The sequence below is a fragment of the Brachyistius frenatus genome, unplaced genomic scaffold (genome assembly GCF_029030835.1).
Source record: "Brachyistius frenatus isolate BFR_SWC_R1_liver_20210118 unplaced genomic scaffold, ASM2903083v1 Contig_11, whole genome shotgun sequence".
Classification (NCBI taxonomy): Eukaryota; Metazoa; Chordata; class Actinopteri; family Embiotocidae; genus Brachyistius; species Brachyistius frenatus.
The window spans coordinates 5821897-5846094 of NW_027210610.1; the positions used below are offsets into that span (position 1 = coordinate 5821897).

At 38.9% G+C, this 24198-nt stretch overlaps 2 protein-coding genes across 2 annotated transcripts in view; both read right to left on the reverse strand.

Moving 5' to 3' along the window:
* LOC138617099 (zinc finger protein 385C-like) overlaps nucleotides 1–8314 on the reverse strand; it is a 63287-nt gene extending 54973 nt beyond the window's left edge. Inside the window, exon 1 of the mRNA XM_069691811.1 lies at nucleotides 8193–8314. Coding sequence (XP_069547912.1) covers nucleotides 8193–8235 — 43 coding nt within the window. The 5' untranslated portion in view covers nucleotides 8236–8314. The remainder of the gene's footprint in view (nucleotides 1–8192) is intronic.
* A 9384-nt stretch (nucleotides 8315–17698) lies between these two features.
* LOC138617074 (ras-related protein Rab-5C-like) lies at nucleotides 17699–23258 on the reverse strand. The gene is made up of 6 exons (XM_069691742.1): nucleotides 23124–23258; nucleotides 21789–22107; nucleotides 20754–20905; nucleotides 20075–20197; nucleotides 19880–19973; nucleotides 17699–19188 (listed from the first exon to the last, which is right to left on the reverse strand). The coding sequence occupies exons 2-6, from the start codon at nucleotides 21955–21957 to the stop codon at nucleotides 19061–19063; spliced, it is 666 nt and encodes a 221-aa protein (XP_069547843.1). The 5' UTR covers nucleotides 21958–22107; nucleotides 23124–23258; the 3' UTR covers nucleotides 17699–19060.
* Between the last annotated feature and the right edge of the window lie 940 nt (nucleotides 23259–24198).

Here is a 24198-nt window from a genome sequence, read left to right on the forward strand (position 1 = left end):
AAAAAAAAAAAAAAGGATTCGGCTCAGACAGTAAAATGCTGATGCTTTCTTTAAAATTAGACATAATATTAGTAGTAAGAATTTGATTTATTTAAATGTGCATCTTCATTGAAAAGATTCCTAAAGCCAAAACATCCAGATGCATCTCGTCTCGTGATCAACATTACAGCCAAAAACATGGTTATGGATGAAACAGAGCAAACACCATGTAAACACACCGAATACGGTTTCTGAGGAGTGCACACAAACATCCGGAGACAAAGAGAAGCATTTTCACGCCGCTTCCCGCTGTGTTGAGTCGGCACCTGCAATCCAGCCACAGGGGAATGGAGAGGTAATGGGCCGTGCGGAAATTCAGCTTCCCACACAGCCCTCAAAAGTGTCTGTGCGGCACCTCCGTCCACACGACGGGGACGCGAGAGGCTCCTGTCCATCTGAGCTGCTGCGTCTCAGACGTCACGAGGCATGCATGTACGTGTACTCGGTGAAATGGGATATACAGTATATACTGCTTAATGCACGGAGGAGCCACATTCAGCGAACGGCAACATTTTTGAAGGCGCTGCGGCAGCAGCATGCGAGGGACAGTTTTTATGTTTGCTTTGAAAAAACAGGGAGTGACACTGAGAAATCAAGGCACTCTCTTTGCTCTGAGTAAACTTTAGCACCTCTGCGGGGCGGAAGGGGGCTCATTACATGGCATGAAGGGAGTAGCAGTTTGTTTGCACGTGAGGGAGAGGAAAGTCTGCAAGTGTAATGTTTGCACCTTGTAAGTTTCCTTCGAACCAGACAGCATTTGCATAGTTTTATCTCCGGGTAGATTCAGACTCCTTCCAACAGCTAACAAAAGCGCTGTTGTGTTTTTTGGTTTTTTTTGTCCCCCATCACTGAAGGTGATCCATACTGTCAATGCAGCGTTTCTGTATATGAGCCGTGAAAAATATACAACGTGTAACCAAACATTTGACTTATTACAGCTTTATTGGAGGTTTCAGCTTGTTGACCTGCTTGCGTTGTCACAACATGGTTCTATTCATCGTTTGTGGGCGTTGTGACATTTTTCGAGGCACCTTGAAGACCTGTTTTGTCACCCTGACAGACATTTGTTCGGGGGTGTGGGTGGGGTTAGAGTTAGGGGTGGGGGGTGTTTCTGCCCTGTCTTCACCTCTGAGCAGCCAAATAAAGATCACAGTTATCAGTCCAGAGGCAGGTTTAAGCTGCCAGTGTGTGAAGGAGACTGTCATCTGACTTGTAATGACACAGCCCCACAGCCATTACGCCTTTGATGGGAGACTTAAGCAGAAATCCATTTCAGAGTGTCTGAGGTGAGGCAGGCTCAGAGGGGGGGGAGGTTGGGAGGACCAATCTGCTGCGAGTCTGTTGTGATAAGGTTGCACCTGCAATTTTCTGGTGGGGGCTGCCTTTTGATGGGGACCGTGGTTTGTAATTTCACCCACAGTCCATTTCAAATTATTACAGATGCTGGATAGGATTTTTTTTTTTTTTTTTTTTTTGCCCGATTAGTTACACACAATGAAGACAGAAGTGTTTAGGCTAAACATTTGTTGTCTTTTTTCACGCTGCCATCGGGGCATCTGCAGAGAAAATGTGTTTTAACAACCCAAGCAGCCGCTGCAACAAAAACATCTCGGGCAGAAAATGGCTGCCATGTTCCACGCTGGGGGATGCGAGACCACAGCGGTCCGCCTTTGACGATGCACCCCTTTTTCTCCCATCTATATTTTCTGGCGCTCCCTTTCGTATATTTTGCTGTTCAACGGAGTTGAAACAGATTATCAACCGATTAATTAACCGACATAAAATTGATCAGCAACTATTTTGGTTATTAATTTAATTGTAAAAGATATTTTCAAGTGAAAAATAAAACATTTTGTGGTTAGAGTTTCTCTTCGTCAATGTATATCATGTTTTGAAGGAAATTAAAACGTCCAAAAAGAGCTTTTTCATTATTTATTTAGTTTTCCAAACCAAATAATCCACTAATTACCTAAGGAAAGGCTAAAAAGATTATTGAAACTAATTATTTGCATGTTTCATGTTCAAAAGCAAAATACCCGTTACAATGTTCAATATTATTACGTTTTTTTGTTTTGTTCTTTTTGTTCAGAAGATAACTAATTCTTCAATTTACAGTGATAAACAAATAAAATATCAAACATCAGATTTCAGGACTGTTTATGCAGCTGTAAGGTCGAATTAGAGAAATTAAATCGATATAATAGAATAAATTAGATATGCATCTAACCGATTGAGGTAACAATGGTGAGAGAAGCAGGTTGATGCTATCGGCGGACCACCTCGACTGATTTAAGGCTGGTGGTCCTGGATGCCACAGAGCAGGTGGTACTCTCCATCTGCATCTTTAAGAGGGTGGAAAGCAGCCCTGCTGCAAGGCAATAATGTAATACTTCAAACGTGATGAAGTGTTTCTGAATTATTACTATTGTTTCCTCAATATGGACCATCCTCAGGGCAATCAAACAGTCACAGCAAACACTGAAAAATGCCGTCATGAATTATCCTCAGTAACAAGAGCACATTTTCACGAAAGAGGAAAACAGCTGCAACCTAACAAGGTGTTTAGTGCAACTGCGGGACGTCAACAAGCATTCAGAAGTTGATTCATATTTTGAAAGTCGATGGACAATCATTTGTACTGTTGTATTATATGAATATAACAGTATTTGATGTTGATGTATATATCAACAGTAAGGTGTGATATGTGATATTTCAATAGTTTGTAAAACACAAACATGAGACAAGTTTAATAGCACATAAAAAATAAAGAATCATATATTTTAAACAGTCAGCCATAGGTTACATTATTTGATCTCTAAGGCTCTGAATGAGCTTTTCTCTCCTAAAATTAATTAATTTCACCACTTCTGACCTGTGACTGTAATTTAGCTTTCATTATTCAGAAGATAAATAAAAGATAATGACAGTCTTTGTTTGATAAATAAATTCAACAGCCTACTGATTCAGTTTCAAGCAGGCAGTGTTATGAGAACTATTGCAATATTTTAAAAGACTTCTTTTTTCTTTTTTTTTTTAATAAATTCGATGCACAAATAATTTTGTAATTCCTTGTGTAATTTTCCTACCATATTATTCCTAAAGGGACTTCAGTGCTATGTTCATAATGTCAATATAATACTCCTGACTTATTTTGTCTAATAATTCATTTGTGTGCTTTTTTAATATTAATACAATGTTGGAAAATATTTCTAGTTAGCCTGCTGTGATGTTTCTCTAACACCTTCTACACTTCATTCTGCTTTCTATTACACCTATTATAATATATGTTACTCAACAGTGTTTTTATTTTGGTTTTTTTTATGTTTTCATGTGCTTTCAACACAATGTTTATGCTCAGGTATTCTCCTGGTTTAATTGCATGCTTTCCAACTGTCCAGAGGCTCTTCAAATAAATGGGAGAGACTTATGTGCCAGTTGGCTGTCATAGCCATTAATCATAAAACACATTAGGAATGCCACACCCCGTGGCAGCTGTATAGTCTCGCATAGCCAGACCTATCTCCACCACCCTGTGCCAGCGCCGGGTCAATGGTCTGGCTGTACCCACATATCATTCTGGTGGAGGGGAGAAAGCACTCCGGTTTGTTCGTATTTCTTTCAGCCAATCACAGTGGTGTTGGGCGGCGTGAAGTCCAGGATGCAGCGATGGTGCCTTTGCGAAAAAGGGTTGGGACTGGTTTTGGTGGAACATTTACCGCAAAAGACGGGACAGAATCGAGCAGACCCGTCTTATTACACGATTCAAATCTTCATAAAAAGCCGCCATTTTTTTTACCGCTGAGGTCGCTGCTCAGACGGTTGTAGCTGCTGCTGTTGCCTGTGGCAACGGGGATTGTAAAGACGATAACGCAGATAGCAGAAGAGGAAGCGGAGCTCAACTGAGGTAGTCGACCAATGGCAGGTTTATACATCAATTGAGTCCCACTGTGTCGTGTTGAGGGGCACAAAAGAGATATCTTATTCATTTCTGTTTAAAACACAAGGAAAATATAGCTCTGGGTAATTAATGTCCATTTTACCAGCTGACATTAAATGATCAAGAGTGACAACTCTCAACGTTGAAGAATCTTCGGTCATGCTGATGGCAAAAAATGATATTGCACACACGTCAACAGAAAATGTTTTGTCGATGATTGTTCAATCTTTGGTGGACTTTATCAGCAGGAGCCATGAGTCCATTGACAGTTAAGGGCTGGAGCTCAAGCTGCTCCCATCCCAATCTCGTTCCACATGATTATTCTCAATTTCACAGCTGATGGTTTTTACTGAGACAGACGGCGGCAGCCAAATGCCAAAGTACAGAAGAGAAAGCTCTGAGGTAGGAGAGAGAGTTGAAGAAGGGGGAGGAAGAAGATAAGCTGGTCAGTCAACTTCATCACCAATGTTTGGAATAGAAGTAGTCTGTGAACGTGACCTTTTGCCACAGCGCAGCATAGTTAGGGATGGTGGGGGAGGAGGGGGTGCGGCTGGATCTCAGCTCTCACAATCCCAACCGCGCCCAAAGGTTAACCTGAAGAATATAGGGAAAACACACGCTTCCACAAAATGGGTGTAGGGCTGGCACTGATGTCAAAGAAATGATGGGAGAGAAACACTCGAAATTATAATGATCAATGTTTTGGTTTAAGACATTTAGACTCAAACCATAACATAGATTCTTATTGCCAATAAACAGTCATTATTTCTACTAACAAGTATCGTGAAGTCAGTGCCTGATTTAGCTTATCCCTCATAGAGCTTCATTGTTGTCCAAAAATCTATTAAAACCAATGAGCTGCATGGCTGCACTGGGTGACGTGTTTCTCCGCTGCAGTGAACTTTAGGTCATCGTGTTTTGATCCCAAATAAAACATCCTCAGGCTGTCAATTCTCACTGAAGCACCAAATCTGCTGCTAAAAACAGTCCCTGACAATTTTACAATTTACTCTCATTTGCAGAATGTTTGCTAAAAATGACCCAACTGTTTTAGGGAATTCTTTTTTTTTTTTTTTTAAAGACCCACTTTTTATAGAAGATTTACAAACTTCAAATAGCGGGAATGAAGGCCTGAGAACCCCAGACAGGCAAGAGAAGTTGTAGAGTACTAAGAGACAGAGTAAGACGGTGCTGGTTTTGCTCTTTTTAAGTTTCATAACAATATCAAAATCATACGATATCGGAAGCCTTATTCTGTCATAGCCATTGCCAACTAAATAAACAATTTGTTTAAAATCAGGTTTTCTCAAAATGTTTTCAACCCAGACCCTCCACCATGTACAAGGTATAAAAAAACAAACAAATTGAACATATTTTATTTATTGAAGTAATTGATTGTATTAATTTAGTTTCCTCAAGTCAGATGTGATTTCTTCAAATAGCTTGTTTTCCTCAATCAATATTACGTTTTCATATTCAGACTTTACCGTCACAAAAGACAAAGACAAGTAGCAAATCCTTACACCTGGGGAATGTTTCAGGGAGTGTTTGGTATGTTTGAATGAAAACATCAAATTATTTATTCGATTATCAAAATAATTGCCCATTTCTTTTCTGTTGAGCCACCAATCGATTTGCAATCTGCGAAAGCAATGATCACAGGTCAATTAGGTGAAACAAGCCACTGACTCCTCACAGTAAACAACAGGCTGATTTAAAAGGCAGCTCTTGCTCTCCAGATAACTAGATTTGCTTTTAGGAACATCATTTTTTTAGGTCCACAAAACACTGGATGGCCATGCGACATAATTTGCTGCACCTTTTTAAAAGCTATGATCCGACAGATCTCTCGGGTCCTTTGTTACGAGTCACTGAAATGACCTTTTTGATGACATGATTAATCCTCAGACTGCCGCTTTTTCTATACAAGCAGTATTCAAGCGCATTTGTACTGCAAGTATTGTTGTTGCGCGAGAGCTGTTGTCAGGTCCATTTCCTACATGTATGCTTAATATAAAGTGCAGTGAGTTTAACTTTGCATGAACTACACTGTAAAAATAGCTGCAGATATAAACGCTTAAAGCTCAGACTGGGAAGTGTGATTCTGGCCTAGATGCAAACACACCCTAAGAGCCCAGTATTGATCACACATCATACAAAAAAAATAAAAATAAAACACAAACTCTGACGTCTCTCGGCCTCACACAGGAGTGCTGGTGAAAATTACAGAACCACTCAGGGGAGTGGGCAGTAAGAGGTGCGGGATTTGATGAATCAAGGACCTTTTGTTCACAGCAGAAAATGACTGCTTACATGCAGTTGGAAAGAGCATCTCTTCGGCAGCGCTTGGCAGGCAAGCGGGCGTCACTTGGAGCCATTTAGGTTTGAAGCTGACGTGGGGGGGGGGGGGAGACGAAGGAGAGCAAGGTCATTTAAAGAGGATGCACAGCTTGATGATGTGGCCGGCATCAGGTGTTTAAGTGTGTCTACTCTGCTTGAATTGAGTAGCAGCTGAGTATAGCACGGCAACACACTCACAGTAAGGATAGTGTGAGACAGACACAGCTATAGGAAGCTATACAGACTCAACTAAACTATGAAAAGACACATACACTGACACATACAGAGCTACATGATGTGAGCATACCCATGTGTATAGCTAAGGCTGAGTCAATACCTCAATTAGTTGATTGACAGAAAATAAATCAATAACAACTTTAAAAATCTGCTGTTTTTTTTTTTTTTTTTTTTTTTTTAACAAAATGCAAAATATCAGTGGTTGCTCCTGCTGACATGTGAATCTGATATTAGTGAAAATATTTTGGTTTTGCACAATTCAAACATGTGTAATGTGTCAACTTGGGCATCAGGAAATTATGATGGCAATTTTTTGCATTTTCATATATTTTACAGACCAAACAAAGAATCTAAAACCACCAATCGGTGAGTTCACTTTTCCCTCTTGGGCGGACAACACTTTAATTTCGCAGATGTTTTCAGCTAAAATAATGTATATTTCTCCCCCCACATATGCTTAAACGGAGTGATTTAGGCTTCAGTAAAGAGGGCCGAGCCATGGTTAATGAGCAGCGTGTTCCACAACCTGAGCGACAGCTGCCCCAGATAGTACTTTAAGAAAAAAGGTTGTTGAAGACGAAACATATTTGGTTGTGTCCCTAAAAATCCGAGGTGACACGACATCACAAGAAGGTGAAAACATACCAGTAACCAATAAGGTGAAAATATTCATCAAATGGAAACCCTATGAACAATTCTGCATTAAATCCAACAAAGCTGTCTCGTATTTTCTATCGATGATTACGTTTTCCACGTCGTTCCACAGGATACCTCGGGTGGCTGACACACCTCGAAGTCAACACAAGCGAGCACACGCATAAGGCAGGGGTGTAAACAAAGGAAACCACACAGGTCGTCTAGGTGCCCCACCAGATAACTCCCAAGGTTTAAATAATTACTTAATTCATAAACCTGGTTTTGCCTTTGACCTCCATCAACAGGAGCAAAGTTGTGTCCAGTCATTATTGCTTATTAAATATTATTATCAAGGCAGCCAGCATGCTTTTTTTTTTCTTTTTTTTTAATGATGAAAACATTGTGCCACTAAAACACTTTGCCGTTTGTTTTAAATAGCTAGTATGGCTTTTATAAACAAATCCAAACAGAAAACTCTAAACTTAACATACACATTAAAAAAAAATTAAGAAAAAGAAAGGGAAAAAGATAATATAGTTTTAACTATTTTGAATTGGAGACAACAACCTTGTATGTTTCTATTGTTTAATTTAAAGGGGAAAATGTTTGCATGCAGGCATAAAGATTCCTCGATTATTTAAAAACAAGTTTGTACATGCAACTCTGTCACCACTATCATATTTTTTTTATTATTATTATTTTGAAGTAGCCGAATCAAAACACAAAGTGTAGTAATGAGGAAGTATTGTGGTTATGAGAAAAGTAAAACACCTACAGACACTGTTCACGGGACTAATCAAGGCTCCAAAGTGAGTTTTCCTTACACCGCAAACGTCATTTTTGCTCGTTTGTAACCATTTCAGCCAAAACAATTGCATTTACACCCAACGACAACGAGAGACACGCTGTAGAAATATTTAGTCGACATACAAGAGCAGTCCACGTGTGTCCAAAACGACGCAAACAACCTCGAAATGGACAAATTAAAAAAACGTTTTCCTACCTGTGTGAGACGGAGACGCAGCTCCTCCGTTGTCGCTGTCCATTTCCAGCTGTCACAGATTACAGCGCGAGCTCGGCTGCAGGCGTTTACGTCCCGCGAGTGAGTCAAGAAAAGATAAACCACGCGGGGTCTGGTGTGTGCGCGCGCTGTGGCAACAGCCGCCTGCGCGACAGAGATACCGAATCACTGCGCGTGAGGATGAGAGAGAGAGAGAGAGAGAGAGGGAAAGAGAGAGAGAGAGAGAGAGAAAAAAGACAAATTAAACAAGCCGGTGTGAAAACAGAAGTGGAGAAACACGGTTTGAAATGCAAAAATGTTAACAGGAACAAAATCGTGAATAACTTTTTAAAGGATGCTCCAAGGATGGGGATGTACATGTGGAGAATAATGCAGCACTGTCACGTTTTCTCCAGTAAATTTCACATTCTTGTTCTCTAAATATGATTTTTTATTTTTATTTTTTATTGACTGATTTCATGGGCCTTTAAGAAAAAAGGCAACAACAACAACAACAACAACCAAGATGACAAAATGAAAGTCACAATAGCCCACATCTCACAAATTCAAAAAGAAAACATTCAACTTTTGATGACAGAAATGTCTAATATGATTTTGGCTCCCATGATTTTTCTATACAAATATTTATATATAAATTGTATAAAAAGCCAGAAAAAAAAAATCAGGGCTCTTCAAATGAATCAAGTCTCCAATCTTTTTTTTCCCCGAGAGCTACTTTCACAGAATGATAGTGTTCAAGAACTACTCATGTTGAGTAACATTTATTCTCATAGCTGAGTTCCTTGTGAACAATAACAAATTCATACTCAGTACACACATACTCAACCAGTAGGCACTGGTTGGAGACCCCTGGAATAAACGTAAATGATTTATAACACTATTATGTAGCTGTATGCTGATATACAACAATAATTCCTCCTGTGAGCACCCATTGTTTTTCATATAAACGTAGAAATTATAACACAGTGCCACACAGTGTAGTAAATGTGTCTTAATGGGAGAAATTATAATTGTTGACATTTAAAACAGTTAGAAATGTTCTTATATTTGCATACAGCTAAATCATAAAGTATACAACATTTAGTGAATGTTTATGTTCTGTTTGTGAATGTCAAATCTTGAGGCCAATGGCAAAACTATTTGTTAAAAAAAACAGATATATCAAACAATATTTATGATTTTTTTGTGGATAGATAAACATTTTTGATAAATATTCCTTCTCAACAAACAATATATGGCAATACCATCACAGGTTCTAGCCAGTTAAAACCACAGTGCAGTAGGTAATTCTGTACTGCAGTTTCTAGTATTTTATTCCAAAATACCCAACATTACCTAATATTAGCCAATCTGTCTGGCCGATTTTGACACAGGCATTATGTTATATGTTGACAACATTAGCATACAATATGCATCAGGCTGAATATTTGCCTACGGTGAAAGGTAAACATCCAGCTGCTCTATTATTTGAGCATTTAGATGCGTGAAAGTGAATTTTTGAATGGCCACACTTAAAGTCTTTGTAAAACACCTACTGGCATTTTCGCTGCCGAAAACAATGCTAATGTAATCCATAAACAGATCCATTAAAAAGCCCGCAACCACATAATGGCCACTTGGAGTAAGATAAATTGTCAGAGGGGGTCAAAAGAATATGTTGTATCACTCTGACATGTCAAATCCTGTCCACCTTTATGTCCTCTTTGTGTGCTGTGGGGCCTATCACCAGCCATCCTTCCCAAATCCCACCCTTTCACACCCCCTCATTAACATTGTTGGGCTGCGTTCAAAAGCAGATGCCTACAGATGAATTTGGGAGTACAGTGACACAGGCACATGCCTGCGTGTGCTGCGGCCAACCCGGTGCTCTGCCTTTGGGTCAGCTGTCAGCCGGACGTTGATGGATGCATGGTGGAAACATACTTGGGAGTTTGAGCTATGTCCTTCTCATTGAAGTCCTCTGGCAGCCTTGCTTGACCCCACCACAAGGCAGCCGCCCTAAAAATAAAGGAGCACATGTGTTTGTATGCACAGACAAGCAGAGACGAGGGTGTAAGAAATCAGCACTCCGGATGTCTTTGTTTTATGTGCGTGTGGAAACAAAAGAAAATGCACAATACTGGATTTCTTTTGTCAATATCCAACATGCCGATATTTTCCAACTCTTTTTGGCTGATTCTCGATACCGATATAAACACTTTTTTTTCTTTCCCACCCTATTGTAGCGAACATCAAGTTTCTCCTGTGGCATTAACATATTATACACCGGGGGCCTGATGAATAAACGACACAAAATTGTGCAATACTCGCCTACGAATATTCCGCATCAAAACTTTTACTCCAGCAGCGAACAGTTGTTCAAAAATAGGTTTGAATAGATTCGCATCAGCTCATTCTTCCCAAAAATTATGGATTCAAATTATCCACTGATGAAGATTTTTTTTTTCCTCCTCCTCTTCCTCACTCGACAGAAGAGGAGATCTGGGTTCATTAGCCAAACCTGCTGTGACACTGCTGGCATCTTCCTACCAACTCTACTACGTCCAAAAGTAGGCTACTACACAAACTGCTCAGTGTCCTGACAGCCTACTTCTTTGGCGATGCTGCTCCACGTTGGCCTTGACATTATTACGTCAATTTTGGGCCCTGCAGGTGGCTGGACACATAAGCTATCAATTGATGCTTTTCCTAGCAATGTGAAAGCTCAGAAAAATGTACCTTATTTTGAAAAAAAAAAAAAAAAGTCTCTAGTAAGTCACCTAATTTCTTCGCTATGTGTGAAAATCGTCGCGACAAAAACGAGTTGATCATATAGGAAAAGACCGCCGCCCATCGTTTGAAGACCTTTATCGTGTTGGCCCACCGGCAGATGCAGAGATAACGTTCAATGTCTTTCAAAATGTGCGAATTCACTGTGTAAAATAAGAAAAACTACCTCCACGCAGGTTATGTAAAACATGGCATATTTATTTTCTCTAATCAAAACACAGTGAAACTGCAACACACACACACACACACAAGGTTTGCTCAGACTAGATACACAAAAGTAGAATCAGCCTCCTGCTGTTAAGGTAGGATTAAGATATCTTGGCTACATTCAGCTGCTCCATTTTCACGAAGCTTAAGTCCAATCAACATGTTCCCTGCATGATACCATCGCTCCGCTCCATCATCATCGTGAGTGCTCTCATTAAGGGACACTTTCATTCTGCTGCAGCCAGAATCGTCGAGGAACGACTCGAAACCACGTGTTTTACGGTTTGACCTGGTCACCATGGCAACGTGTTTGCTGCGGTTTTTTTTTTGTTTTTTTTTTAAACTTGATAAGTTTGATTGGACGGCACTTGAAGGATGTGAGCAATTTATTAAAAAAAAAAAAAAAAGAATACGGTGTGAGAATATGAAAGAGAAGAATGTACAATTGTGGGAGCTGGAGTCACATAATGGCTGCACTTCACAGTTTGGAACAGCGTCACCCTCAGCAGTAAAGAGTACGTGAGCCTGACTTCAATTCCAACTTCTGACTCAATTTGACACTCAATAGGTCTTACTATTTGTCCAATACATAGGCTGTAGTAGGTCGCATTTTGATGATTTACTCTCTGTCCTGTTTGTTTTAGCTTCATTTAATTTCTTAAGGGTCCACATTTCCGGTGATTAATCAGCAAATTACTGAATTAGTTCTGTAAATTTATTGTGTGAAGTCATTTCAAAAAAGGTCTTACTTTACTTAATAGTAAAACTATTATGAATATCTAATTAAATTATTCTACGGTACAGAACACATTCATTCTTTTTATTTAAATAGCAACTTGATTATCTTTGTGGCCATAAAAAAACAGCATGATTACTTTTAGGTGTGCAGAAGCTGTGTATGAAAGATGATGAAAGCCTCTTGGAAAAGTGACCAATTGAAATTTGATTGTGATGCGTTAAGAAGTGCAGCTCAAGAATCCATCCTTGAACACTCTGTCCTTAAGGGTCAATGTCACTGAAACCAACTTGAAGTTTTTCAGTCGTGGAACGGCGCTCAAGATGGCGATGATTCACTGAAGAGGAAGTGCCAAAGGGAAGACAGTACGAGCCTGAAACACAACTATTTAAATTTACAACTAGTCATTCAGAAATGTTGCTTTTGTAATGGGTGAGTCACTGCTGTGAATGTGAATGTTATAAAACCGAGGACAGAACTGGAGGAACTGGAGATACTGTTCTTTTTTTCTCTGATCTTTAAAGTTTCAAAAGCCTTGTAGGTGTAGAAATCATACACAGATTTTAATGTCAAAATAAAAGCGATAAAAATCTTCAAGTGTTGAGCCAACAAAAAGCACTTAAGGAGATTTCTAAATCCTGTTACCTTCTTACCTTCATCCTGGAAGAAGTGCGATGCTGAAGAAGAGCTCCCCCTCATCAGCTGTGCTGTTGTGTTCGGTGGATGTTAAAAGATAAATAACATGGAACTTAGGAAAACTGTGAGGCGTAATGCTTTTTAAAGCTTTTTCAAAAGAAAGTAATGTCTGCTTCGTCTTAAAGGAATTATTTGATGTTTTGGGAAATCCTCTGCTGGTTAGCTGAAGCCAGTAGCCAATTAGCTTGGCTTAGCATAAACACTGGGACCAAAGGAGAAACAGCTAGCCCAGTTCTCCACAAAAGTAACAAAATCAGCTCGCCGTCACCTGAAGCTCAACATGTTATATTTTGTTTTGTTTTATTTATACAAAAAAAACTTAAGCTGATGGTAATGTGAGGAATATTTCTTGGCTGAGAGCCAATATTCCTGCACCTAACGGCCCCTGAATTGCAAATTTTACTCATTGAAATATGTATCAGTCATCAGCAAATGTGTAAATGTGTCACTGAATCAACATGAATAATAATAATAATTAGGCAAATCCAATATAGGTAAAAGAAAAAAGAAAAACAAAAGCAACGTTAAAACTGAACTTTTGTCGGACACTTTTGGCTGTAGGAGTAATTACAAAAACATGTGAAAGCTTCTAACCTACTCCAAATAAATACCTACCTTTCCAATAGCAGTAACGTCACATCCATGTCTGCCCTCAATTCCCTCTCTCTGCAGCGAGGAAAAACGACACCAATGACTATCTGTGTTTGTGCTTGCCATGAATTGCTTTTTAAAAAAAAAAAAAAATAAATAAAAAATCATAATCCTTCCTCTGAACGCTGCAGTTCTTATATATAAGGAGCCTCCACTCTCAAAACTTTTTAGGGTGCTGATTAGATTTTTCCAACAAACTTTTCCCAACAGACTGTAAATATAAATCCATGGAGCTAAGGCAGCCAATGCAGAAGTGCCTTAAAGTGCAGTAGGCCTACCAATGACGGTCACTAGGGGCAGGCTCCAAAACACTCTGGCTCCAATAAACTCCAATTCAACTTGAAATACAAAGTCAATCAATTTTTTTTTCCATTAGGGTGTCATTCGTTAAATTTACTCCTTCAAAATCTGCGTTCTGGTAGTTCTTCTGAAAATAATTCCATCATAAATTAGATATTAGGCCTCAAAGAGAGGCATGTTTAGTTTGATTGACATGCCTGGGGTGCAGTCAGGTTTCAGGTACAAGAGGGCGGGTAGAGAGTCCTCTGGTTCTCAGTCAGATCGAGTCAGTCCTCCACAGTTTGTTCAAATATGGTCATATTGGGCTCCAAAAAAAAAAACCAAGATTGCGTTGGCTGAAGTAGAAGACTCAAGGTTTCAAAACAGCAGGTCACAAACTAGTGGGTGACATCAGTGTAGGTTGCCATTTGGCTAAACTCTTAGCCTCTGCAGCAGCCTACTCCTCCTCACTGTAGTCGTAGCTGTTGCTCCCCCTTCAGTTATGGAAAAACAATCATTTCTGGGTGATGTACAACACATCATTACCATTGCTAATGCCGGAACGTCTCACCAGACACTCCTCCAGGCAGACATTGACATTCATATATACGTAAGAGCCCAGCGCTATTAGCCTGGCTCCACCCACCTCTGACTTAGAAGTAGTTCCAACAATGTGCGTGGTGGTAGAGCTTTGTCACACAACATACAATATAGGGTGGTCAATGCCAAATGGCCAAACGCTGCTCCAATAACTATTGATTTTGGTATAATTTATTTTGGTATTAATATTGGTATTAAAAGATTAACCTGAGGTCTACGTCTATTACGGTGCAACGACAGAAAAACGACAGGAAACAATCTTAAACGGAGGGTGGTCAGACCCAAACATTCGTGCCGTTTATTTGGGTTCAGTAATGGCAGTCTATCGCATTTAAATAGCTTTAAACAAGATATTTTAAAAATCCCTATCTTTTTGTCCTTCCTTCAGTCCCTCCCTCATGAACATCCCATCCAGTGGCAACAGATAGATGTTTCATTTTAGATAAGAAACAATTATTGTACCACATCACATGTGCCATCACTATCAGCAGAAATCTCAAACGGCAATACAAAACGCAATCCAGGTACCGTGTCCCCACGTCCTTGGTATTTAATGACATGTGTCTCTCTGTTCAGGAAGAGACAGGGAATCCATCAGAGCAAGTGTTTGGAAATGTATTTTCTGTCTTTTTCAACCGGACCGTGCAATAAAACTGGGACATTTTTTTTTTTTTTTTTTCAGCACAAACACATATACAGTACCTAAAGCTAATCCGAAAAATGCTTGTTGTCATGACAACCACGCCTTTTTGGCCACATTACCCGTTTAATTTGTTGTACGAACATAAGAGACACGAGAAGAAACACTGGTACAAAATGTAAATGCGTTGATTTTCCAGGGCACATTTCCTTTATTCTGCCAATCACCTCCTCTAAACACAGTCAATTTCAGCCCAGCTCTCACACCATTATGATTCACAGAGGCCAAGCATGAAATGAGTTTCTTTTCTGACAGAACACATCTTGAGTGACAGCTCAACAAATGAGAAATCACTTAATGTGAACAGAGCACCCGCCTGCTTTTGGCAGAAATGCTGCCATATCTGTGAGGCGAGTGTGCGCTTGTGTGCGTGTTCAAATGGCTTTAAAAGTGGATTTAATGTGAGGTCGTCATTAGCGTCATAACCAAAATAACAAGTGTGTCGACCTAAAAGACAGTTTACACCAGTTTCCAGTGTAAAAACCTTTACATAGCTTTAGTTTTATTTATGTTTACATGGAGGATTAGATTTTCTAGGGGAACGCAAGGTAAAACTACTCCTTCAACAGATTTCCAATCTGGGTAAACTGTGAATGACTCCTTTCATTGATTTAAGAAACTAAAGATCTCGTTTGAATTTGCGAGTTGGGTGTGTATGCCGAAAATTCACATTCAGATTGGCACAGAGTTATTATCAAATGGACTGCGAAAGTTCACACAAGGGACTTTACAGGATTATTGGAAATGCTAAAACTCAGTGGGACAGAAGCAGCGTGATCAGCTCAGTGGACACAATCAGTAATGTCACTTACACGCCAATAACTACCTCACTTTATAGCACATAGCTAAGATTAGCATTAGTCACTATTATGAGCTGCTGATTATACCCAAACACGGAAGGTCGTACAGGCAAAACACGAGTTTACTGAATTGAGGAAGGGTGCATTTTTATTACTTATCATTTCTTATAGGGAAGAAGGTGCTATTTAATGACTCGAAAGTATGTTTCCATCCAGTTGTTTTGATGCACATTTTCAATTTAGGAATAAAAGAGAGATGGGGAACAAAAACAACTTGATTTTTCAGAAAGACGTGTATGCTCGCCTGGGGTGGAAAAAAATTGGCGCGTTGATTGAAGAAAAATGTGAGCAACACACAGGCATGCGACTTAAACGTCCACTGAATCTTCAGCTCCACTGAAGGCATGAAAAATGGCGGCAGACAAAAACAGTTCATCTGTGCGGAGCGATTCGACGACTAAGATTCCTCACACAAATACAGGAAACTACACCCACCAACATATTTGCACTGTGTTAACTGCGTGGTTTCCATTTCACATTTGACGAGTGCTTTTTTAATTACATCATCTCCTTGTACACTTTTCTACATACAATAGTTTAATGACATCTGTCCAATTGTTAACCTCAATGCACGTAATTATCATAACATTGTTATATGGAATATAATACCCAATGTGGATATGCTTTAATTCACATTTTGTTTTGCCATTTTTTTTGGGGGGGAAGTTTAATATTTGTGCTGAATTTTGATTAAAAGTTTGTCAAGACAATTACTTTATAGCGTTTGAGATTATGTCCCCCCCCACTTTGCATTTGGAAATAACTCCACTTCTTAAGCATTGGGCATTATATAACTGCGCGGCAGGACTCCTCCCATTGACTCCATTAACAGTAAAAAAAAATATATTGATATCATGAGGTGGTCAAAATATTAGAAACACCAAAACAATTCAGTTGTTTTTTTTAGGCTGTAGTTTGTGCTCATGAGTTGTTTTGGTGTTTCTAATCTTTTATATGAATACCTTAACAATAACATAATAATCTTTCACATTAAGGCCAGGTGTATCTAATAAGATTGCCAAGAGTGAAGGTGTGCGTGCAGATTTGTTTTCTATTAGATATTATCAATTATAAACTTCAGACTGCTGCTGGATACATTTATTATATTTTAGTTTCTTTAACTAATAGTCTTAAAACCTCAAAGAGCTACATGCTCTTCCATTAAAAGGGCAGACATCGTCATGGCAAAGTAAACCGCTGCATTAGCGAAACAGTGCTTTAAAATGAGCTGTGGAATAATGAGGTAAACACAAATGAAGCTCACCTTCCTCTGTAGGACAGCCTTTTTTTTTTCTCTCGGTTTTTCCCAAGTTGTGGCTTTTTGCAAGGCCTATCTACATACAGTGCTATCCACTTTCACATACACACAGATATGCAAAGAAATGCAATCTCTGACTGTGTATTAAACTGTGCTTATCCTTCCCTTCACATAAACACTGTAACATTTAATCTAAGAGCTCTACCTAAAACAATTTGCTAAATACTACATGCATAAGCAAAATAGTTGCTGAATATTCTATGGCAATAAAAAAAATTTTTTAATCTTCTAGTTGTTTTAGCTGAAAGAATACATATATATCTATTTCAGTCTTTTTCTAACAGGATTCAAGTGTGATGCTGCCATCTAGTGTTTAGAAATGTTGATTATTTCAGGAACCTACACGAAATTTGTTTCCCTCTATTGAAATTTAAAAGCTTCTTTGCTTTGCTGAATGTACTAAAAAAAAACAGATTTACACATTAATTTACAACTGGATGAAGGATCTTGCATTTTCCACATTTAATCATGATGATTTTACTCAAATTAAAGCTGAGCTCAGCACTTTAACGTAGCATCCATTACTTTATTTCCAACTGAATGTGCTGCAGCAAAGAGCTCGATGAAGTGTATGTGTGTAACTGTCCAAATACTTACAGTCTGGATTGTACGTGCAAATAATGCATCAGAAATGTCCTCCACTGCCGCTGCAAATCAACTCAGAACAATGTGAATCTTGCATGTTATTTATTACTTTTTAGATTTACAAGTTATTTCACATTTCTTTTTTAAAAAAGGCTAACAACTCTCTGGTGTTACAGTTATCAAGACACAATGAATGAAAACATGAAAACTGCATTTGATGTACAGTTAGGAAACATCTTCAGATGTGTGTAGCCTATTAATTTATGACCTGCTTCAATAAGCGAGGTTTTGAGCTCTCCTTTTAGCTCATCTAGGTCCATATTGAGAATAACAAACACACCTGGCATTAAAATGTGATCTGTATCTGAATACCTCGAGAATAGGGAAGGGCGAGGGGGAAAAAAAAAACAAAAAAAACCCGCATGTATAAATGCACGCAGAACGCTCTGGGACTGGTTTGCAATTGGATCAGTCAGGCCATATTTGGAGGTGGTCAGGCATCCTCTGTGGAAGCGGATCTCAAACGGGTGTAAATGCAATCAGAGAAGCCCGACTACGTTCCTGCCAGCTTCAGCCAGCCGAAATGTTGAGCTAGCTAGCTGGTCTTACCTCAGAAAAACTGATTTAGAAATAAATGGTGTCCTTTTGTGGCATTGCCTTGCTGCACTTGGGAGATTCACCATGTCTATTGACAAGTCCACCAGCTAGCCCCGGACTAATTTGCATATTGAGAAATGACCCGAGCATGAGCAGATAATGTGAATATGTTTTCATACTACGCAGACATGCAAGGCCTTAAGGACAGGCTGTCATTATCCAGCGAACTTGTCACATATTAATACCGGGTGCAAATGGGGCCAAAATTCTGTCATCTAAAAAGTCAAAAAGCGTAATTGCTCTGACTTTTTCAATTTGAGCATAAACAGTTGGGTACTTGCATCTTCCATAAAGATCAATGTTATGGGAAATGACAGGAGTAGAAAATGTGTGTGTGCATATATAAATATATATGCTGTAAATACTATTCACACACAGACAAACAGACACAGAGACACACACACACACACACACACACACACACACACACACACACACACACACACACACACACACAGGGAAAATGACAAACAACCTCCACGCCGCACTTCAGAAGAGTTCATTTAAAACAGTATTCAATCAGACAGGCTGAAGATGAACAGGGAGGTAGAGAGACACACAGAGGAAAGACAGAAGAGAAGAAGTGAGGGATATCGGGAATTCCCTCTAGCTTATGATTCTTTTAAAAAAAAAAGTTCCTTTAATCAAAGAGGATCCAGATAATCTCATCTGTAATCTCAGTTTAAGTGCAGGAGTGGCGAGCGGCTCTGCCCTCTCCAGCCTCTCTGGTTTTAGCTACGTGCTGTCCTTAAATTGATGGGCTCGTTCACTAAGTTCATTGTTTTGTACTTGCTAATTTCCACCGCCGCAGCACTGGCCACTGCGGCCCTGAGGGCTAGCTTCTTGTAGATCCACCCCCGTCCTCGTACGCCCTCCTTGTCCCGCTCCGCCCTGAGGCTCGCTCTTCGGTAGCTTCTTCGCTACAAGGACACAAACACAGATATTCAAATATAGCAACTTTACAAATTCAGCTACAAAACACAGCAGAATAAATACATGGTTCTGCAACTCCAAATGATTTGATTCTTTCTGCCTTTTATGTAACACAACTCATTGTGTAGTACTTCTTTTAGAATGAGAAGATAAAAGGGTTCACAGCCTCTGACACTGACAGGAAAAAAAATCCACAGAAGACCACTTGACTGGTAGGTGTTATGGGGGAAAAAAACAACGAATTCCTGTACACGTTTAAAAAAAAAAAAATAATAATAATTGATTTGTGCTCTCAGAATAGCTATTGCACTGAATTCCAAACTTTAAACTCAAATTACTGTTTAGTGTTCAGTTTGTGACGTTCAGTTATAAACAAAAACCAACCATTTATTTTCATTCAGTGGTAGAAAACATTACTTCAAGAGCAAATATTAACAAATATGTCTGAACAAATGATGTGTTTTTTTCCCCCATCACACCTGCTGGGTTCCACAGCTCTCGTGTTGTAATGCGACTAAAATCCAACTATTTACCCAATACCTAGTGTATTGAGGTCAGGAGAGCTGCGCCATATTTTTTTTAAAATTTTGATGCAGAAATAAGGGAGCAGTAAACACAACTGCAACCATGAATATCCATTTGTGGAAGGAGAGAGATTTGACTCAACACAGTACTTACCAATAGCCATGAAAATCTCATTGACATTCATGGCAGTCTTGGCTGAGGTCTCCATGAAGAGCAGACTGTTGTCATCAGCATATGTTTGGGCCTCCTGAGATTATTTGGATACAGAAGATAGTCTCATGCAGTGTAATACTGTAAATGTCTGACACTTCTACTGTTAAATTAAACCATAATTATGCAAGTTCCTACCTGAAGATCCACAGCTCTCTTGTTTGCGATATCTGCCTTGTTGCCAGCCAGAGCGATCACTATGTTGGGACTGGCTTGTCTTTGAAGCTCCTTCACCCAGTTTTTTGCACGTGCAAACGTGTCCTGATAAAACAATAAGCTTATTCAGTCCCGCTCTCCCCCACAGTTTGTCTAATTACAGCTATTTTCAACCTTGGTGGAGCATTTTTACTTTCCAGCTTGTACATAACGTAAAGTCAAAGCACCGCCAGGTCGGAAAACCTAAGCAGGCCTAATTTTAGACCAGATGTAATTAGTCCAAACGATTCCCACTGGTGCATCATGTGGGAATTGTTGGGTTTCTCTTTAATATTGTAAGGATCCGCCTTAGTATGTTAAGTGCCCCGAGATGATTTGTGTCATGATTTGGAGCTAAATAATTAAAGTTGAATTGAAAATAAACATTAAACACAGAACCTAAAACCGGTGTCTCGTATCATGAAGTAATACTTAACACACACCTTGGTAAGATTCAAAAGGACCTTTGGTTATCAACATGGCTTTGCTTACTGTTTGTTCTATTTTTGGGTGTCAAGACTCAGACGAACAAAAACAAAGAAAAACATGAATGTAGAGTAAAACTATAGCTACTGCTATAAGTCATCTGGGTTCGTTGTAACTTCGTGCGGGTGAAACCTACTGTGTTGGTGATGTCGTAGACCACGATGGCCGCCTGAGCACCTCTGTAGTACATTGGAGCCAGGCTGTGGTAGCGCTCTTGACCGGCTGTGTCCCAGATCTCAAACTTAACAGTGGTGTCGTCCAGACAGACAGTCTGAGTGAGGAAGGCAGCTGAAGAGGAAAGGACAACACACATCAGTAGCTTTCTATCTTTTTTTAGAAGATGAAAGGAGGCTTTGCATCACTAAAGATTAGCTTTGGCAGGTTTTTGTCATTTTCAACATCACACATAATGTATACATGTACAAATATGTGCCCGTCAGACCTGCTGAAAGGAGGTGGAATTTGATTCACATCGTTGAATGAAACATGCCACATGTTTTGGGTGGGAAGTTCATTCTTAACCTCGGAAACAATGTTTGGAACTATAATGTCAACTTGAATGTCCACATGTGGGTGAAAACTATCACAAATAAAAGCTAATAAAAGAACTTTCAAGTTAGTTTTCCCTACAGGCCACTTCTTCTTCGATGCAAAATCCAATACAGGAGTACAACTGGAAATTAATTTTAGGATACTTTATTATTTATATTTTGTAGTAAAACCTTAAATCTTAAGACTTTTTTTAGTAGTAGTGCAATTTTGTACCTACTGAAGTTGAAATGAAGTAAACTAGATCTGCACTAGGGTGAGAATCAAACCTGCGTATGAAACCAAACATTAACAGTTAAGAACCAAAAAATGGTGCCGATTGTCTGGTCAAATCTGTCATATTATTCACTTTTTCTTTGATGGAATAGTTTCTGATTTGAAGCAAATTTCAAATACCAACTTTCAGCAACTCTTGACAACTCATAAAACATGTGTTTTTATTCCTCAAAATTAGCTATCAAAACAGTATTGTTTGGTATGATGTCAGCACTGGTGCATATGAATTTAAAATAATATTTAGCCCTCATATGCAACCCAAAAACATAATCTATCTACAGAGACACCCAAAGTCATTTTAAAACGCAAAATTCCCTCCTTTAAAAAGTCCAGAAACATCTCTTACCTCCAATGGTACTCTCCTGGAATTCATGAAACTGGCCTTTGACAAAACGCAGCACTAAGCTGGACTTGCCCACCGCTGACTCCCCCAGCAGCACCAGTTTGAACTGGCAGATTTTGTTTGCTGCTGCGGCACCATTAGGCCTGCTCGCTCCTCCACCACGCCCAGCCATTGACAGACAGAGACTGTTGTGGAAGAGATGGTCTGAAACTACAGGTCAGCGAGGTGGAAACGCAGGCACCGATGGTGAGCGAGGTCAGAGATCAATCTCCTTGTGGCAAAAACCAGATGTTGTGAGCAGCGGTGGAGTGACCAAGGTTACCTTGAAAAATAAAACAGTTGATTCGGTGATCAGAACGCATGCTTTTGTTGTTGAGTGCCACACATTTTCATGTTGCCAATCTGCAAATCATACAATTCAAAGATTTAAGGTACAAAAGTAGCATGTCTGTGAATATTAGATATACATGGTATTGAAGACAGTACATGAACATGAACAAAGACATGCCATAAAATCGTTATATTTTTAGAGGCTTGAAAAACGTATTTTTATTTCCTTTCTTTGGGTAAATTCATGAAGTGATTTAAAAAAAAAAAATGTTGCAGCTAAATTTACCATCACTAAATTAATCTAATTAATCAACATCTTGAACTTTAATATCAATCCACCATGTGACATACAGACATTCAGAGAGATTGTAAAACAAAATTGTTCCTCACAGTCCCACGGTGTGCAAAATTAAAAAAAAAAAAAGACAAAACAAGAAAAGTATAAATATATAACAGGAAAATGTTATGTGGTAGGGTAGGAAAAAAAAACAAAAAAACAAAGAAACCTCTCAGGTGGATCAGTGTAAAGGAGCATTACAACTAATATATCAGTTTTAAAACCTGGAACCTCAAATACTGATTATCGATATCGGCCTTCAAAAAACATTGATCTCGCGTTATAATAATACCTAATTGGCGAAAATATCAAGAGTTTGCAACACTTCGCAGATGTGATTGTACAGGTACAACAAATAGGCTTTGTTATATTGTCTCACCTGCTTTAAACTGTCATCTTATTGACGTCAACGTCACACTCTCCTCCAACAAAACCAAGATACTTATTTACATTATGAAGGCCAACAACAACAACAAAAACTTGTGATTACAGGAGCGGCCAAACCTGCTGGTGTTAACTTTGACTATCAAAACGGACAAAAACAACAGCAGCCCCAGTTAGCTCCGAGGCTAAAGCTCGCCTGTGATAACGACGAGATGAGGTAGCAATGCTAATGTCGGCTAACACGAAATGTTACTCAGAGCAAACAAAGAACATGTTGACGGTCTTACCAACAACATAAAACAGTATCCACGTAGAGCGGTTGTATTCGTCGTTGACAACGTTGTCTCCTTTTCCCCCCCCAAGAAACACTTTCAGCTTCAGTGTATTATACGCTTCCGCCTTGTGTAACCAAAATACTTCCTGGATCCGTCCGTCATGTGATGCGACGTCACAGCCAATCATACGGGCGAAAAGCAGGTCGTCAGAGGGAGCCTGCTCACGTTTAAAAAAAAAATGTATTATCTTTAAAATGCTTATTAAGATATAAACTTGAAATGGGTTTTTGATGAAGATTGGAGTGTACTTGATTTTTTTTTTTTAAATATATACATTATATATTATATTATTACATCCTGATTTTATAAAATATTTTAATTTAAGCACACCGCCCACCGCAACTATGATGTCATCTAAACGTTCAGGAAAAGTCTTTGTAATTGTTTTATTTTTCATTTTTTTTAAATTGAATTAATTTAAATTTATGATCATATGTTTTGTTATGTGTAAAACTGCCTCACGATCATGTGGTCAGAAATTGTTTAAGCCGCCAATCTTTTTCTTTTATACATTTGCATAATGTTCTAATACTGTTTTGTATTATTTGCAATATTTATTTGTTTATTTTTTTCTTGTATTTAATTATTATTTAATCTATTTTATTGTTTGTTGCTGTTTTGCCAATTTTTCTCAGGAAATGCCTCATTCTTGAATTTAAAAATACAAGAAAAAAAAGTTGATAAATACTTTTCTCTGTGATATTTCACAAACGAAAGTCATCTTCACACCATACAAGTATTCACCAGCAACTGAAACAACACACTGTAATAAATTCCACTGGTTTTCTTTTTGGACAGTTATGTCGGACAGCCTTTGCCACGTGGTGGTGCCATGGGACAGCAAACGAGAGAACTCAGCAGGTTTGGCTGAAACGAACTTTGATTCGTTGTTTGTGTTTTAAACATATTTTCGATCAGGGCAAAAACTTGACTACGTTTGTTGTTTTCCCAAATACAATTTTCTTTATAATGCAGTAAGAGTTTATACTGAAAGTAACAGCATCAACAATTAAATTCATGTTGTTTT